This window comes from Molothrus ater, chromosome 21, assembly GCF_012460135.2.
Source record: "Molothrus ater isolate BHLD 08-10-18 breed brown headed cowbird chromosome 21, BPBGC_Mater_1.1, whole genome shotgun sequence".
In the NCBI taxonomy this organism is placed as follows: Eukaryota; Metazoa; Chordata; class Aves; order Passeriformes; family Icteridae; genus Molothrus; species Molothrus ater.
The window spans coordinates 3688011-3703491 of NC_050498.2; the positions used below are offsets into that span (position 1 = coordinate 3688011).

Consider the following 15481-nt stretch of genomic DNA (forward strand, 5'->3'; position numbering starts at 1 on the left):
CTAAGGGTTAGGTGTTAATTGTTCTGCAGGTTCCCAAGTTATAGTTGTGTCATTTCTCCCAGGGGGCACAGCCTGCAGTTCACAGAAATCTTCTGTGTCTTTCAGCAGGATGATCTGGCCTTCAGCAATTCCCTTTCAGGTCAGATCTCTCACATTATTTTATTTCTTCTTCTAGACTTGTAGAGCTTCTGAAAAGTGCTGCCAAGTCTGAGAAGGAAGACAAGAAATTGCCCGGTGTAGTGTTTGATTTGCTACAAGTTGCACTGAAGGAAGATGCCTTTGAATTGTTCTGGAATGAAGTTGTGGAGAATGGGCTATTGAAGGAGAAATCAGGACCTGTCAGGTTTGTTTTAACAAACACTCTTTGTGGTTTCCCACCTTACCCTTCTGTTTCTTGACCCAGAGGCTTTGACTTCATCTCCCTGCATGCTCCTGTACCCTGCCCCAGCACTTCCTCTCTGTCTTAGCCCTGTGTGTGGGTTTGCTGCTGTGCTTTAGCCTGAGGGAATGTTCTTTGTTCCCACTCAGTTACATGTGCTACCGATTGCTGGGCAGTGCTCTCCCCTTGCTGTCCCTGGAGCAGCTGCAGCTGGTTCTCAAAGGGAAGGTGATGCTGCGCTATGGGGAACACGTGGTAGCGACTCAGGTAGGTCTTGGAACAAGCTAAAGGCCATGTCTTGAGCACAAGGAAGTCTCTGCCCCACTTCTAGTTTCAAATCATCTTGTATAAAAAAAGTTGATGTAATTTTAGACATTGAACTCTTACTACAAGCAAGGTTATTGTATGACCACTGGTTGCAGTGGACTGAGTATAGCCTGTGTTTGACTGTCATTGCCTATTTTAAGGGTGTGGAAACTGTTCAGCACTGTCTCACCTGCTTTCAATGCTGCTGCCAAGAAAGCTCTAATGATGGGGGAGGCAGAGGAAGGGCAGTCCTCAGCAAATTGACAGTGTCATGTGTTGTCCTTTAACAGTCCCATTGCTTTTGTGTGTCCAGAAGCTCCTTTTTGTTTATCATTGTGCTGGGTGTTGCATGAACATTGGAAGACAAAGGCAAAAAGGGACAACTCATGCTTTTGTTTGTTAGTGCTTTTTTCAATAAGCACATCTGAGGTTTTAGCACAAAAATTATTTGGGATTGGATTTTGGAGCTCCTCTTCCTCTTTCCCTACTGGGAAGCCAGCAAACAACACAAACCTGTAATAAACAGAGGAAAAGTAAAAAGGGAGTACTGATAGAACTGGCTTTTAGCTTGGCTTTTAGTGGTAACACAATCCCAAACCTCCTCACACGTGTCCAGAAATAGTTGTTGTATCTTGGGAGAGAGGTCTGTGTGATCTTTTTGTATCAGAGCAGCCACAGGTGTGTGGGTTTGCTCTGCAAATACTGCATACCATGGTGCCTCCCTAAATGGACCAGCTTTCTCCAGGATCTATCCACTGGCTTAATAGTTTCCCTATTTCTTACATTTTGTGCTTGTTGCACAGTAAATTAGGCTGTGATCTTCCATGTGCTTCAAATTTTTTTTTTATTTGGTTCCTGTCAGAAATCCCTGAGACAATGAGGTTAAATGGAAGAAGCTGCTAATGTTGTTGATAATGAGAGAATAGAAAAGATCTTTGTTTGAATTTGATTCTGGTTTTGGGGTTTGTTTTGTTTTGTTTCTTGATATAGGCTGTTTGTTTCGAGAAGTAAATGCTGTTACCTTGTACATCCTTATGAGATTCTGGTGATTGTTGGAGATGGAGCTAGACAAAGCTGGAGTCTGATATTTACTGGCAGTTTTCTTCCTGATTCCACTTTTTTAATCAACAAGGGAGTAAAGAAACCTGATTCACTTGAGAGGTCCCTTCCAACCCAGGCCATTCTGTGATTCTATGATTTTTATTTACAGAGCCATTCAGTGTGAGTGTGAAGTTGCTGACCTGCTTCTTTGACCATGTTTTTCAGTCTCCCCAGGGATTTAAGTTTGCTGCAGAAATGGAGGGATATATAGATACATTTCTGAGTGGCTGCGATGACCCAGAGAGGCAGCTGGCTGTGATGATGGGCTTCTCTACCCTTACCAATCAGGGCAGGCCAGTGTTGCTGAGTGCTTCCAGGGTAGTCAGACACCTGCAGGCAGTGGCCTTGCAAAAATACATCTGCTGGCTCAAAGACATGTTCCTCAGGCCAGACTTGGACTGTTGTTTAGACTTCTCAAGTAACCGGCAGAAACAGAACCAGCAAAACGCAGACGTGTGAGTACCTGGGTGCTGCACCTTCCTCTCAGCATTTGCTGCTTCCCTTGCCATGGGTTGACAATTGTTTATTTCCTCTGTCTCAGAAAGTTTAGCCCCAGCATCTGACTCTTTCACTGGGATAAAATTCAATTCTGCAAATTCTGCAAGCATATTGAGAACCAGCCAGCCTGCCCAAAGCAGACTGGATCACCAAAAGAGCCTTTTCTCTTCTAGTCCTGCCAATTGCTTTGGAGAATATGTCTGGTGGTTTCCTCTTTCACTACAGCTTCTCAGGTCTTTCTAGGAATTGTGCCTCCCTCTTATTTGTGTGTTAGAGAGGCTGGCATTCAGGCCAGGTAATGTGTTACCTGGCACCTATAAACCTCACTCTACTGACTGCTGCAGTTCTTGAAGTGCTTTTTGCTCATCTGCAGACTCTCTGTGGGATAAGTAGATCACCTTTTGCATAGTAAAAAGCAAACTTGAGAAGATTATATCTCTTCTTTTGTACCTATTGCTTTGTTACTACGTAACTTTGCCAGTTTTAGTGTAAAGCCTCTAAATATCTGTAAGTCACCTCTTGATGCAGTGGATTGTGCAGTGTATTTATGTTGGGTTAGTGGTCAAACTGCTGATTGTGCCCACCTTCTTATTCAAAGAGCACAACAGAAGATTGCTCGATTGAGAAGATGGATCATGCACAGACTGGTTAGCATCATTGAAAGTGCCACCAGAAAAGAAGAGAGCCTTGTGATGGACATTGCCAGGTGAGACTGATGTAAAGACACACATGCTTGGGATAATTGTGTGTAGCTCAACAGCAGTATTGCAGATAAGCTGTCCCCATGACACTAGGCAAATCCAGTAGTGGAAATGCTCCATAACAAATCATCTAGGAGAGACTAGGTTTTGTTTTCAAAATACCTTCTGCATAATTGGACTAACCTGTGTCCTAAGTAGTTGGCATTTAAAATCACATTAGTCCCATTTATTTTCAATAAATTTTCCGTTCCTGCTTGCCTAAACTGCTTGAAGATACTATTTTTAACATCAGGTCTTAATAAGTATTTATCTGTCACTAAAGTGCCTTGTAGAGTATGACCCACATCTGCCAGTCTTAGTATTGTGTTTTGTGGCCTTAAGAGTTGGTGCTTCAGTTTTGAGAAGTCCTGAGCAGCTTTTTCTCTTCTTTACCCTGTGTATCTTGAGAGAACAGTCTCATTGTAAATAGTGCTTTTTTCAGTGCTTGGACTTCCTTGAACGTGGAGCTGTTTGGTTTGCATGCATGGGCTGATTTTGCTTTGTTATGACCAATCTGGGTTTTCATTCTGTTCCTCTTTCTGTCTGTTCTAGGTTTTGCTTCTTCCATGCTTTCTTTGTTGCTAAGAAGAAGAATTCCCAGGTAGCTGAAGCCAGTGTCCTTCCATCAGAGCCCCTGAATGAACGGGATCATACAGAGACAGAAAACTACTTCTTTGGGTAAGGGTTTGATTGCATGCTTTAAGCTTGGAAAGTTCCCTTTTTTCCTGAGGATAAGATGAGCTTGTGAATGGCAGGGCAAGAGGTTTGGAATGCTAGGCTGCTATTGGAACATTTCTTTGACTCTAGCACCAGGAAATGGCTTTTTTTATAGAGATGGATTTTTCAAAGATTGTGTTTTGTCCATGACAAATGAGTGTATATGGGATGATGAGTATATGTGAGATGATATGGCAGGTGTGGAGTTGAGCTCATACTGCTTTTCCCCATAGTATTTCCATTGCCTCTATTGCAAACTGGAAGGGGAAGGACCCAAGAGGGAGGTGCTGGGGTTGTGCTGGTGGATTTCTGGCCACTCTGTGTGAGGTGCTGGTGACTCCACAGCCCTTCCTGTGCTAAGGAAGATAGAGTTGGTAATAGATGCTTTTAGATGATTGCCAAACCTCAGTAGAAGGAAAGCAGAGGACATGGCGGGACACAGAGTGAGAAGCAACTGAGATTAATAGTGTCCTTAAGAGCACTGGATGGCTTGGGACCACCAAGGTAATGAGCTTTTCACTACTATCTTGGCTGGATGTGTGGGTTGAAAGTTGGGCACTGTCAGCCTGGGCTGCAGTGAGTGACCAGAGCTCTGGGATGAGAGTGCTTTGCTGCTGGGTATTATTTTAGTAAGTAGGAGGAAGCCATTTGGTTCCTCTGACAATAACATGGTGGCTGTCTTTCTTTGCAGGTTACTTCAGACATTAAACACCCTGCCTGTTTTGGGGGATACAGCAAAGGCTGCAGCCTTGAGAGAGAAGCACGTCCATGGTGTGACTGCAGATGGGAAGCTGTGGATCTTTCTCCTTGTGGAGTATGCCAACAAGCTGCTCTCCACTGAGCATGTCAAAGCTGTGAAACCTTTTACCAAGGAACAGAGGGATATCTGGGAGAGGTGAGATGCTTGGGAAACTGGGTGCCGGGTTGGTCAAGTGAGAAAGGTGGGAGCCCTGGTCTTGGTTTCTCTTTAGGACAGTAAAAGAGATGTTATGTTCTCTTTGCCTCGTGATGTTCTGCTTGCTGTAGCACAGCATTTCACAGGCAGTGCCAGTTGTTTTTGTTCCCTTTGAGTATCCTGCACCTGACTGGGTTTCAGAGTATCTTTCTGTTTCTTTTCACCCCATTCCTTTCTTCCTCTTCCTTCTATGTGTTAACTATGTGATCTTTTCTATGGTCCTTCTCCCACACATGATTGTAACCGTCTGCTTATCTTTTCTCTTAAAAATGCCTGTACAGACTTCTCAATGACTCCTTTCTGAGAGTCTTTTTGATTCCCCATTAAGGTCTAGCCTTGGCTGTGGTAGTAGGAATGTAGTCTGTGCACAAGTGCAGTTTTTTTATAACCCACATTCAGTCAGATACTATTATTGGGTTAAGATTGTGTACTAAAAGAGTATCCAATGCCAATAGATGAAATGTTAAGTACACAATACAGTACTGTAGTTTTGGTCATGTTTTTAGTCTGGTCATACAAGATGATTTGCTGTTGTAGTTGTGAAAACTCAGAGAGGTTTCTTTTTTCAGAACACTTCAGTCTGTGAAGAATCTGCAGAAAAAGGAAAACAAATCAGACAGTGCCAAAGTTGGTGCTTTCCAACAACTTCTCCTTTCAATAGCCATTCATCTTTTCAAGGTAAGATCTCTGATGAATATTTCTGTAGCATAAAATAGCCTGATAGCTGGGCTTTCTGAACACCAAGATGGGGAGCTCCTCTGTGTTCAGAGATCCAGCCTTTCAGAACCTCTGGCTTCTGAAAACGGGCAACTTACACTGTCTGTAGACACATAGTGGGCAAAGCTTGGCCTCACTATTAGTTCTGCCCTTGATTTGCTGCTGACAGGAGCAATTTTTACTTAATTTCATGGATTTTTTTTGCAAAAGAGTTGTAGTTGTTGATTGTAATATTTGTACCTGTTTAGAGTGGTCCTTAGATTTGGAGCATGTTCCTTCTGTTGTTGTTGGTAGTGGGGAGTTCTGAGCCTGTTTCCTGTCTGCTTGTGATCAAACAGAATCAGTCTGAAACAGTGGAGGTTCTGAGTGACCTTCTGAACTGCACAGAGAAGGCATTCAGCAAAGAAGCCAAGAAGAAGAAGGCTGGTGAGTCCTCCCTACAGAAAGAAAGGGAGTGGGATTGTTAGTGAAGCACTCTGCATTGGTTCTGGCTTGATGCACTTACCCCCAGGAGAATCCCTCTTCATTCTCTTTCCATTCTAAGTCTTGTGCTCCAGCTCTCTGTGTGCACTGTCAGCGGGTTGTGTTCCTGTGTGCCTTGGGAAGGAGAGCTGAGCTGCACAGCTGCCCTTGTTTGGGTGAGCACTCCAAGGGAGTTCATTCTCCTTGAGGCACTGTTCTGTGTGGGCCAGTGCCTGGTGGTGACCTGGTGGTGTCTGCCTGGCAGAGCTGTGGGCTCAAACTCCCAGCAGGCATCAAACATGTTTCCTTCTTAGCTTGAGTTCTGAGCAAGCTAAATGTGTCCTCTGTGGAAACACAGCATGTTTGGAGATGGAGGCTGATCCTTGTTTAGGGCCTGTGGACCTCTAGGTTGGGACCTGACCAGGAAAAAACTTGGCTTGATCTTTTGATTTCCTCTCCAACTGTGGTCTTGTTCTCCTGAAATCTGTGTAAATCTATTTGAGGACACTGAAAATAAAAGCTGTAATTCTTTGGTGGTTTGGTTGGTTGTAGAGCGGGATTCCCAAACTTTTGGACTAAAGGATGAATTTCAAATGCCATCACTTTTCATGGGCTGCTGTGATTTCACTGGAAACACTATAAAATGCACATACTTTTGCTGACCAGCTGCTTTAATGTGACCAAGTACGTGCCAGGCAACTTGCAGAACTGCTAATCTAAGTAATGATTTAATAAATAGTAGCTTTTGTTACCTGGTAAGCCTTTGCAGTGGTCAAAAGACCATTTCAAACATGTTTCTCCCTGTGGTTTCTTCCTCCCTGCCTTCTGCTCTGTGTTGCTGAGTGGTACTTTTCAGAGTCAGCTAGAAGGACAATTTTAATTTTTATTCCTTGGTGAATTTTTCTGTAGTTTCTTACTGATATAGCAATGCCTCTTCCTGTCATTGTTTGTTTGTTCCTGTGCAGACAGCTCAGAGCCAGGATGGGTTGAGGTGATGGTGGAAATCCTTCTCTCCCTCCTTGCCCAGCCCAGCCTCCTCTTACGTCGGATTTCCAAGAGTGTCTTTGTGTGGATTTGCCCCAGCCTGACCAAGAGGGGCTTGCAGCTCATTCTGGATGTAAGTGAGGCACTAGCAGGGCCTTGTGCTGTTTGCCTGTTTAGCCCCTAACAGATGTATGTACAAGCATGTCTCAATTTTGGGTTTAATTTAAAGTCTACTTGATTTAGGAACTGTCCGATGATGTGTGCTACTGAATTTGAGCTGTAATTTAGAGAGTGCTTAGGCTATTTTTTGTTTATGTGGGGGAGGAGTTTGGTTGTTTTTTTTACAGGAGCCTGAGATCTGCTAACTTCAAGCTGTATTATTTGATAGTTTTAGGCTGAAGAAATTCCTGGGTCAGTTTATATAACTAGTAGATTTTATATGTGAGTATAAATGGTAACATTTCTTTTTTCTAGAAAGGTGCTTTTTTTGTAGAGGTCCTAAAAATAAGTGACACTAAAAATCTGAATTGGTCAAACCACTAAGAAAGGTGATGCCTACTGAGAAAATAATATGTGGATTGCTAAAATGGGCTGTCAGGTACTTTGTGATGAACCTAATACTTCATTTGTAACAAACCAAGGTGTGTGATGCCACCAGCATCTTCAGTTTTCTCCACCTTTTTTGTTACTTACAGAAAGAACTTGGCATGTTAATTAGCAGAAATTGAATGCCCTTACTTAAAATTCCATTATTCAGCTGGTTTACTGTGCTGAAGTTTCTGTCTGTTGTACACAGGAGATGGTTAAAAACAAAACAAAAAACACAAATCCCTTTTTTTTTTGTAGGTATTTGACCCTAACCAAGAGCAAAATGAAGAAAGTGCAGTCGTTGTGATGGAAGAATCAAACAAAAAGACCAAATCTGCCCAGGACACGGTAATTGTGCCATTGCCAGTTACAAACACTCCTCATATCCTCAGTATTTAACGGTTCTCCTGAGCTGTGTTAATAGATGAACATAATTTCTCTACTTGAGGAAAATGGCTGTTCCTCTATTAAGGTTTATTTAGAAGGTTCCACACACAAAAGCCTTGTTGGAAGTGCATGCTCGAGTCTCTTGGCCTGCAGTTGTAGGTGTGGCTGGTTGAACAGATGCCTTTCTGAGAAGAAAGAGCTGCATCCTGAAAGGAGCACAGGCCTGGCCTTTCTGCAGCCACAGACAGAATCGTGGTGTGGTGCACAGCCAGCTGGATTCCAGATCTCACGTTTTTAGGACTGTAGATATTCAAGTCATGAAGCATTACAGGCATCAGCAGAGAGGAGGGTCAGATGGGAGCTGTTCCTTGGAAGCTTCTCTTTGATGCTTATTTAATGTGACAGAGAAGTCTGTATTATATTCCACTTTTAGCTCTTGTGGAGACCTGGTACCCCGTTATCTGAGTGTCTCTACTTGGATCTGAGGGCTAGAAGGAAGGCAGGAGAGATGGGGAGGGTTGAGGTTTTATTTCTGAGAATTGAGTTGGGCTTGTGTGGTGAGCTCAGGAGATGAACTTTCCTTCCTTAGGATGAAGAAGGAAGCGAGGACTCCTCAGATGAAGACACCACTGACAGTGAAGATGAGGAGGGTGAAGAAGTTGATGATAATTTTCGCAGTCAGCTGATGAAAGTTCTCCAAGGAGGGAATGCTTTGGTATGTTTTCACTGCCTACCTTGGTACAGATACCAGGAGGTTGGGGTGAGAGATGATCTAGTAACCCTCATCCTGCCTGAACTCACGCAGTCTCAACCCTTGCATCCATCTTTGTATGGCACTTGAAACACTCATGATCTTAGGTGAGCTGTGGGAATAAGTCACTTGTCCTTTTATTTATTGTTCATATATCTTGAGCACTTTAGCTTGTTCAGTCTAGCCTGACACAGCTTGTGCTCCTGCCTGTAATAAATGAGATTGATGAGAGCTAAAGCACTGAGGTACTGTTACGTGTGTTGGCTGGCCTGTGTGGAGGAGTGTTCCCTGAAGGCCACTCTGGAGACTTACTGTAGCAGTGATAGAGTTTGATTTAATGATCCCAATAAAGGCTGCAGACATAGCAACGTATGAACCTCTTTACTGAAGGACCAACAGCACAGAGGGAGTCAGGTCAAAACCTCAGCCTCTTTCCTCTCCTGATTCTCTCTACATGTTAGTGCTGTGCAGCCAGATTACCTGATGGGAGATATAAGTGAGATTTCTCGTGGGTCTGAGCATCTGTGTTCCCTCCCTACAGTATTATTCTGTTACACCCCTACTTGAGTCTGGTCTTGGCTCTAGCTCCCTCCCCGCTGTCCTTTAGAAGTGCATGAGTTGATGTGTTCGGTTTTCTCTCCCAAAATCAAAAGGAAGAAGATAAGAGTGATGAAGAGCTGGATGATGAGGCTATGATGGCTCTTGACAAGAACATCTCAGCCCTTTTTGCTGAGCAGCAGAAACGGATCCAGGCGAAGAAAGATGAGAAGGACAGAACGCGGAAAGAGAAGATCCTGCGGAGGGATTTCAAGGCTAAGGTGGGAGAGAAGCGTTTGTGTGAAGACCTCTGCCTTATAGCATGTCACTTGAAGCCTCTGCATGCTGTGAGCTACCTAACACTAAACAGCTTGGACATTCTCCTATGTCATGAGCCCCTGGAAGCTGTGACTGGATTGTTCTGGCTTTGTACAGCACCTGGCACAGCACTGTTGGGCTCAGTGATTGGGGCTTCACAGGTCTGTTTGAAAACCAGGATTGTGCTGTCAAAAAGGGCATCATGGTTTTCATTTGCTGATCTGAAATGCTTAAATTGATAAGATCCTTTCCTCCAGCTACCCAAAGATCCCAAGAGGGATCTTTGGGTCGCTGGAGGAACCCAAAGATCCCTCAGGACAAGCCTTGTATTCCTGAAAGCATGAAGTGCCTCGGGTCATTTTGCAACATGAGCTTTTTTTGCCAGTAAAATTGGGGCTTTGTACAGAGCCCACTGGTCGGTTGTGACTGTAATGCTGAGGTCAGGCCGCCTGGTGTCAGCATGGACCTTCTGGGACATTCCAGCACCCAGGGACAGCTCCAGCTGCTCCCAGACAAAAACGGGAGTCAGGAGTCAGTTAGCCAAGCTGAATAGTGAAGTGAGCCAGTGGCTCTACTGCATTTCCCTTTCTGTAGATGCTGTTCTATAAAAAGGCTGATTTTATGCTGGTGCACTGTCTGTAATTCAGGGGGGCTTGCAGGAGTGAGATCTGTCAGTCAGTGCTGCTAACAGGGACCTGTGCCAGGTGACACTGATTCTTTTAACTGTTCTTTCTAAATGGTGTCACTGCACAAAATAGAGTTGGAACCAACAGACAACTCCCAATCTTCAGTTTCAAATTTTAATTTTCAGTTTCCTATGCCTTAACAGTAGAAATGATACCAGAATATGTACAGATCTCAGCTGTAAATGATTTTCTTCAGCCCTCTCCAGCTGCTCCTACTGGTAGGTGCTCTGGGTAAATCCATCTTGTTTCCCTGTCTGCTGTACTCCTCACATGGATAACTGTGTTTGCAGGTGTTGGATCTGATTGATGTGTTCCTGGTTAAGCAAGCAGAGAACCCCTTGGTGTTTGATATCATTGAGCCCCTGCTTCAGTTGATTGAACAGTGCATGAGCTCAGACTCTGACAAGCAGGAGGTGGATTTCCTCCAGAAAACAGCTAGTATCTTCAAGTAAGTGTCCTTAGATCTCCAGGTAATGGACAATGGCTTTTGATAAACATCTGTGGTATTGGTTGACCACTAGGAACTGCTCTTTCTAAGGTTGAAGGCAATTGCTGTGCTTAGAGATTGTGTAGGTTAGATTACCAGCACCATGTGTAGGTTAGATTACCAGCACCACACACATACACAGTGCTTAGTCATGACCTGCAGGAAAGGAATTAGGATCTGTATTTTCTAGGCTAAAGGACTTGAAGTGTCAAGCCTGTTTGCAGGTGGAAGCCTCAAGAACAAACACAGGTATTGCAGGTATGGAGCCGTGTCACTGAATACCTCCACGGGCCTCTGACCTCTGGGTCAGACCACAGAACAACTCCCAAGGCTGACAGAGTTGCTGCTGTGGCTGGAACAAACTCTCAACAAGTTATTTCTGAGACAGGCAGAATGCAAATTCTCTGTTAGGGCCAGAAGAGAGGGATCATACCAGCTTGAGACAGATAGAATGCATAGTGTGTCACATCTGTCCTCTGTGCACCACTTCTTGACATCCTCAGCACTCTCTAAAGCATTTTCAGTGCTGCTCTCTCCCCACTTGAGAACCAGTTGTGAAGTAACAAGCTTGAGGTAGTCAGTCCCCTTTGTGGGAGCTCTGAGGGAAAGTCATCTCTGAAGCCTGAATTTGTGCTTGAAGGTGAGGAGTGTTCAGAGTCCTCACCTTTCTTGCCACAGCCATGTGCTGCAGGGCTTGTCTGCTGAGTACCTAGCTAGCATTGCTTGTTACCACTCACTGAGTTCTGGTTTTGCTCTCACTCACCCTGACAAGTGCTAAGTGCTCCTGGCCATCTGCTCCCAGAGCTCTGTCTGTAGGTGATGTTTGTGTTTGTTTCATGCTGTGCAGGAACTCGCTGTGCCGCAACAAGCAGTACTGTAAGAGAGTGGCCTCCCTGCAGGAGGATGTGCATGCCTTAGTGCAGAGACTGGTCAAGAAAGCCTGCAAGCACACTGACTCTGCAGTGGCTCTCTACTACTTCAGGTGAGTGTTCACAAGGAGCTTCTCTACTGATGCTGTGACATCTGAGCAGGTGTGATGTTGTGTGTTTAGAGGTCTGGGAAGCAAGAACCTTTCAGAAGGCTTCATACCAGCATCTGTGTCTTGCATAAGGACTAGTCAGTCCTGACAGTCTGAAGCATTTTCAAATATGTCTATTTTTTGGTGATTGTCTTTTATAGCTTCTGTGATACAGAAATGGTCTGGTACAGTGCTGCTGCTGGGAAATGCTTGCTTGAGGCTTCCTCTGGGAGTAATGCAGTGTGTGTGCTTCAGTGGGGGATGAGTGTATTTCCTAATTAACCTGTGATGATTGTTCTTTAAATGTGGTGTTTACTGTCTCCATGATAGCACACTGAGGGCAATAGCCATTGAGTCCTTCCTGTACATGCCAGCATTTTCTCCTTTGCTGTAGAATACAGGAAAATTAGGATAAGCCAGATACATATTTGTTAGAAAGATGAGTGATCTTGCTGTTCTGTAGAAAGGAGTGTTATTTACCAGCAGGCTCTCTTGTGACATGCAGCCAGTTTCATGAGGGTTTTCATACTCAATCTGGGATTTTTCAGCTCAGCTGTGTGTGCAGTGGGTACCATGTTGCATGGTCAACCCAGTGCCATTGGACATTGTTGGCTCTGCAGCACATCTCCCCCATGACTGTGCAGGAACCGTGGTACTTCTGGCAACCTGGGGCTGGCTGTGTGTGCTGCACAGTTCCCTGGCAGCTTCCCAGCAGTGGCAGTCCTCAGTGGAGCAGTGCCCACTAAATTCTGCATTTCCCACAAACACAGAGGTCTGCATGCTGTCCCAATGGAGAGTTCTCCAGCCTGAGTTCTCCAGTGCGTAGCAGCTGAGGCTGAGGCCATGCTGCAGCACTGGCTGAGCTGTGCAGGCTCAGAAATCCTGGGCAAGGTGCAGAACTCCTCCAGCAGTGCCAGTCAAAAGCATGAGCTTGAGGAAGCCAGGCTGACAGTGGAGATACCTGACTGTGATGACACACAATGAAATGATTCAGCTTCCTGAGGTTTCTTTGTCTTTAGGTCTGGCCAGAGTGGGTTAGACTGAGAGGTGGGACCCTCTCAAATTCTGTAACCATCTTTGCTACAGAGTAAGCTGCCTGTGCCTCTTGGCCTCTGCCCTTAGGTAGCTTCACTGTGGCTGGTAACTGCAGTGTTCTCCCCTTTTCTTTTATAGTGCCTCATTGTACCTGCTCAAAGTGTTGAAAGGAAACACATCCTCAACTGCTCCCCCTGAGCCTGAGAAAGAGAGTGACAGCAGAGCAAAGCAGGCATGTCAGGTAAGACATGAGGCTGCTCCTGAGGCTGTGTTTTTGCCAGTAAAGCTGCATTACCTGGTTTTGCAGGTGGGCCTTCCTTGTTCATTGTCACTGGGCCTGCTGCTTGCAGGTACCTGTCTACCTGATTTCCATGACACTGAAAAGTTCCCCATCCCTTTCTGGCCCTCACCCTCCTGGCTTTCACCCTTTCCTGCCTGCTTGCCCGTAGGCACAGGGGCTGCTGATTCAGTGAATCTAGGTTGATGTCCAAAGAAGCCTCATGTGTATTTGTGCTTTCTCCTCCCTGATATGCTGTTTTTCCATTAAACTCCTGGCAGTCACTCTTGAGTTTTTTCCAGAGGCTGCTGAGGAGCAGGAAGACACACAACAGTGGTGGATGAGAGTAAACTCCTATTCCCCTGAGGTTTGGGCTAAGGTGAAAGGTGAAGAGTGTTTGGAGCAGCCCTGATTTCAGTGGTAGTTGTTTGAAGGGAGACTTCATCTGATTGTGCTGCAGGTGTCCATTACTAGGAGACCCTTAGTCTGATCCCCTTTCACCTCCTGTCTCTGCTGCATTTCACAGGTCTCAGAGTAGGTGACCCTTTATATTGGGCAGCCCACTCCAGTCACCTCCACTAGAAACTTAGCAAGCAGTGTCTCAGTCTCAGCAGCTGACCCTGGCCTTGCCTCTGCACCCCTCACATTGATCACAGGAATTAGTGCTCTTGCTGACATCTTGTGGGGTAGAAAAACAAACAGAGCTCCCTCCTGGAAATTACACACATGGAAGTATTGCTGGAGGCTGAACAGACAGCCAGTGTTTCTAGGGCTTAGGGAGAGGTGGAGGGTGTTAATCCAAGTAGCTCCTGTGCAGTGCTGGGCCTTTTGTGAAAGAAAAACAAAATGGGAGATCTGGGGAGAATATAAACAACATCCTTGACTTTGAGGCTAGAGTGAGGCATGCTTCACAGCATCCTTGTGCAGTTTCACAGGGAAGCCTCTTATTCCAGTGGGAGCAGTGCTCTGGTCCTGGCCAGGCAGGGCAGAGCCAGCAGCTGACATGAGCTGCCAGTTTGAGGGAAATGACAGCTCAGCTCATGTCATGCTGCTGATGCTGACTGACATTGTGTTGAGGCCAGGGAGGTTTTGCAGTGGGGAACCAGAGACAGAGGTGTTGTGTGTTTCCAGTGAGCTGTGCTCTGTGAGCATAATTTGGAGCTTTTTGATAAGCAGGAAAGTGGAACTAGAGCAGACACTAGGATGGAGTAGCCAAATTTATGGAAAAGCTATAGAAGAAATTTTTTTAGTAAATGTATGCATGGAAGGAGAAATAAATTGTTTCCTCTGCAGGTGTGTGTATCAAATAAGTGCTAAGTAGAGACACTCACCTAGAAAAAACGGAGGTCATATTTCAAGACCCATCTTCCTTGTTTTACTTTAGCCTTTAGTGTTCAGCTGCAGTAGCAGTGTGAGTTTAACCTGAGAACAGCACACCACATTAACTTCACTTTAGGTTTCCATGAGGCTGTGGAAAAATTCCTTGGGCAAAGGTTCACTACTGTGAAGATCACAGCTTTTTCCTCCTGGGCCCGAATTTTTCCCTCTTCCCAAAGAGCAGTTCTTCCCTGGCAGTGTGAGAACAGTCAGGAATGTTGGGATGCAGTGCTCCACACTTGGCTCTTCAGTGACTCCTGTTTGTTTAGATTCATGTAGCCTGAGCAGGTCTCAGCTGGTTGCTGTGTGTCTGGGATTCTCGTTCCCCACCAGAGGGGGATATTGGAGCATGGACACAGTTTTGGGATTGCTGGATCCCTGATCAGTGCTAGGGCTTGTCTGTGGAGTACCTAGGAGTCCTGGACATAGGTGCTAAGTGTATGTAGATACAGATATGTACATACACTAAAATATACAGATAGAAGGAGCTCTTCAGCTGAGAACAAACACCATGTGCACAGCCCAGCTACTGCAGGATGGGCTTGCAGTGCCCTGGGAGCCTTGTGTACTAGACATGCCAACCACAAAGGTAGAGCACAGCCCCCATACTACATGGAGTGTGTGTAGTCCTGCTAGGAAGCTGTGCTGCCCTTCAGTGACAAGGTCATGTGGGAGAGCATATTTGGGGCCCACTTGGCTGTTTATTCATGTTTCTGTGTCATATCTCAAGCATAACTAGTTGTTGGGAAAACCTCTTAGAACTGATGAAAATTAATTTATTCATGGTTAGTGAATCATTCTTGTGTTTTACTGGAAATGCTTTTATTTTGTTTTCTTCCCTCCAGCTTTTGAACCCAGGCTGTTTGAATGTGAAGAAGGTGGCTGCTATCTATCAGCAGGCACTGACCCAGTTCCTCAGCAAAAGGAACAGTCCCCTCACATGCTCCATGTTCCATGATCTCTTCAAACGTTTCCCAGTAAGTGCTGATGGCTCTGTTGTCTTCTGGTGCCTCCAAAGTATGATTATAATTCTGGGCAAAGTAGGGAGAGAAACTTCTCTGCTTTATTGCAGACTTTTGAAATTGCTGTGAGGTTCCCTTGGATTTTCACCTGCTCAGACTCTTAGACTCAGTTTTTATAACAACACTGGAGGAGGCCAGG

At 45.1% G+C, this 15481-nt stretch overlaps 1 protein-coding gene across 1 annotated transcript in view; it reads left to right on the forward strand.

Annotated features, from left to right (window-relative positions):
• The window catches only part of MYBBP1A (MYB binding protein 1a), a 52624-nt gene that overhangs the window by 3469 nt on the left and 33674 nt on the right, over nt 1-15481 (forward strand). The window contains exons 7-22 of the mRNA XM_036395324.2: nt 176-343; nt 529-646; nt 1952-2241; nt 2883-2990; nt 3577-3702; nt 4433-4636; nt 5266-5374; nt 5752-5839; nt 6841-6992; nt 7706-7795; nt 8424-8549; nt 9239-9403; nt 10417-10574; nt 11461-11595; nt 12805-12907; nt 15166-15297. Of these exons, the coding sequence (XP_036251217.1) occupies nt 176-343; nt 529-646; nt 1952-2241; nt 2883-2990; nt 3577-3702; nt 4433-4636; nt 5266-5374; nt 5752-5839; nt 6841-6992; nt 7706-7795; nt 8424-8549; nt 9239-9403; nt 10417-10574; nt 11461-11595; nt 12805-12907; nt 15166-15297 (2272 nt within the window). The remainder of the gene's footprint in view (nt 1-175; nt 344-528; nt 647-1951; nt 2242-2882; nt 2991-3576; nt 3703-4432; nt 4637-5265; nt 5375-5751; nt 5840-6840; nt 6993-7705; nt 7796-8423; nt 8550-9238; nt 9404-10416; nt 10575-11460; nt 11596-12804; nt 12908-15165; nt 15298-15481) is intronic.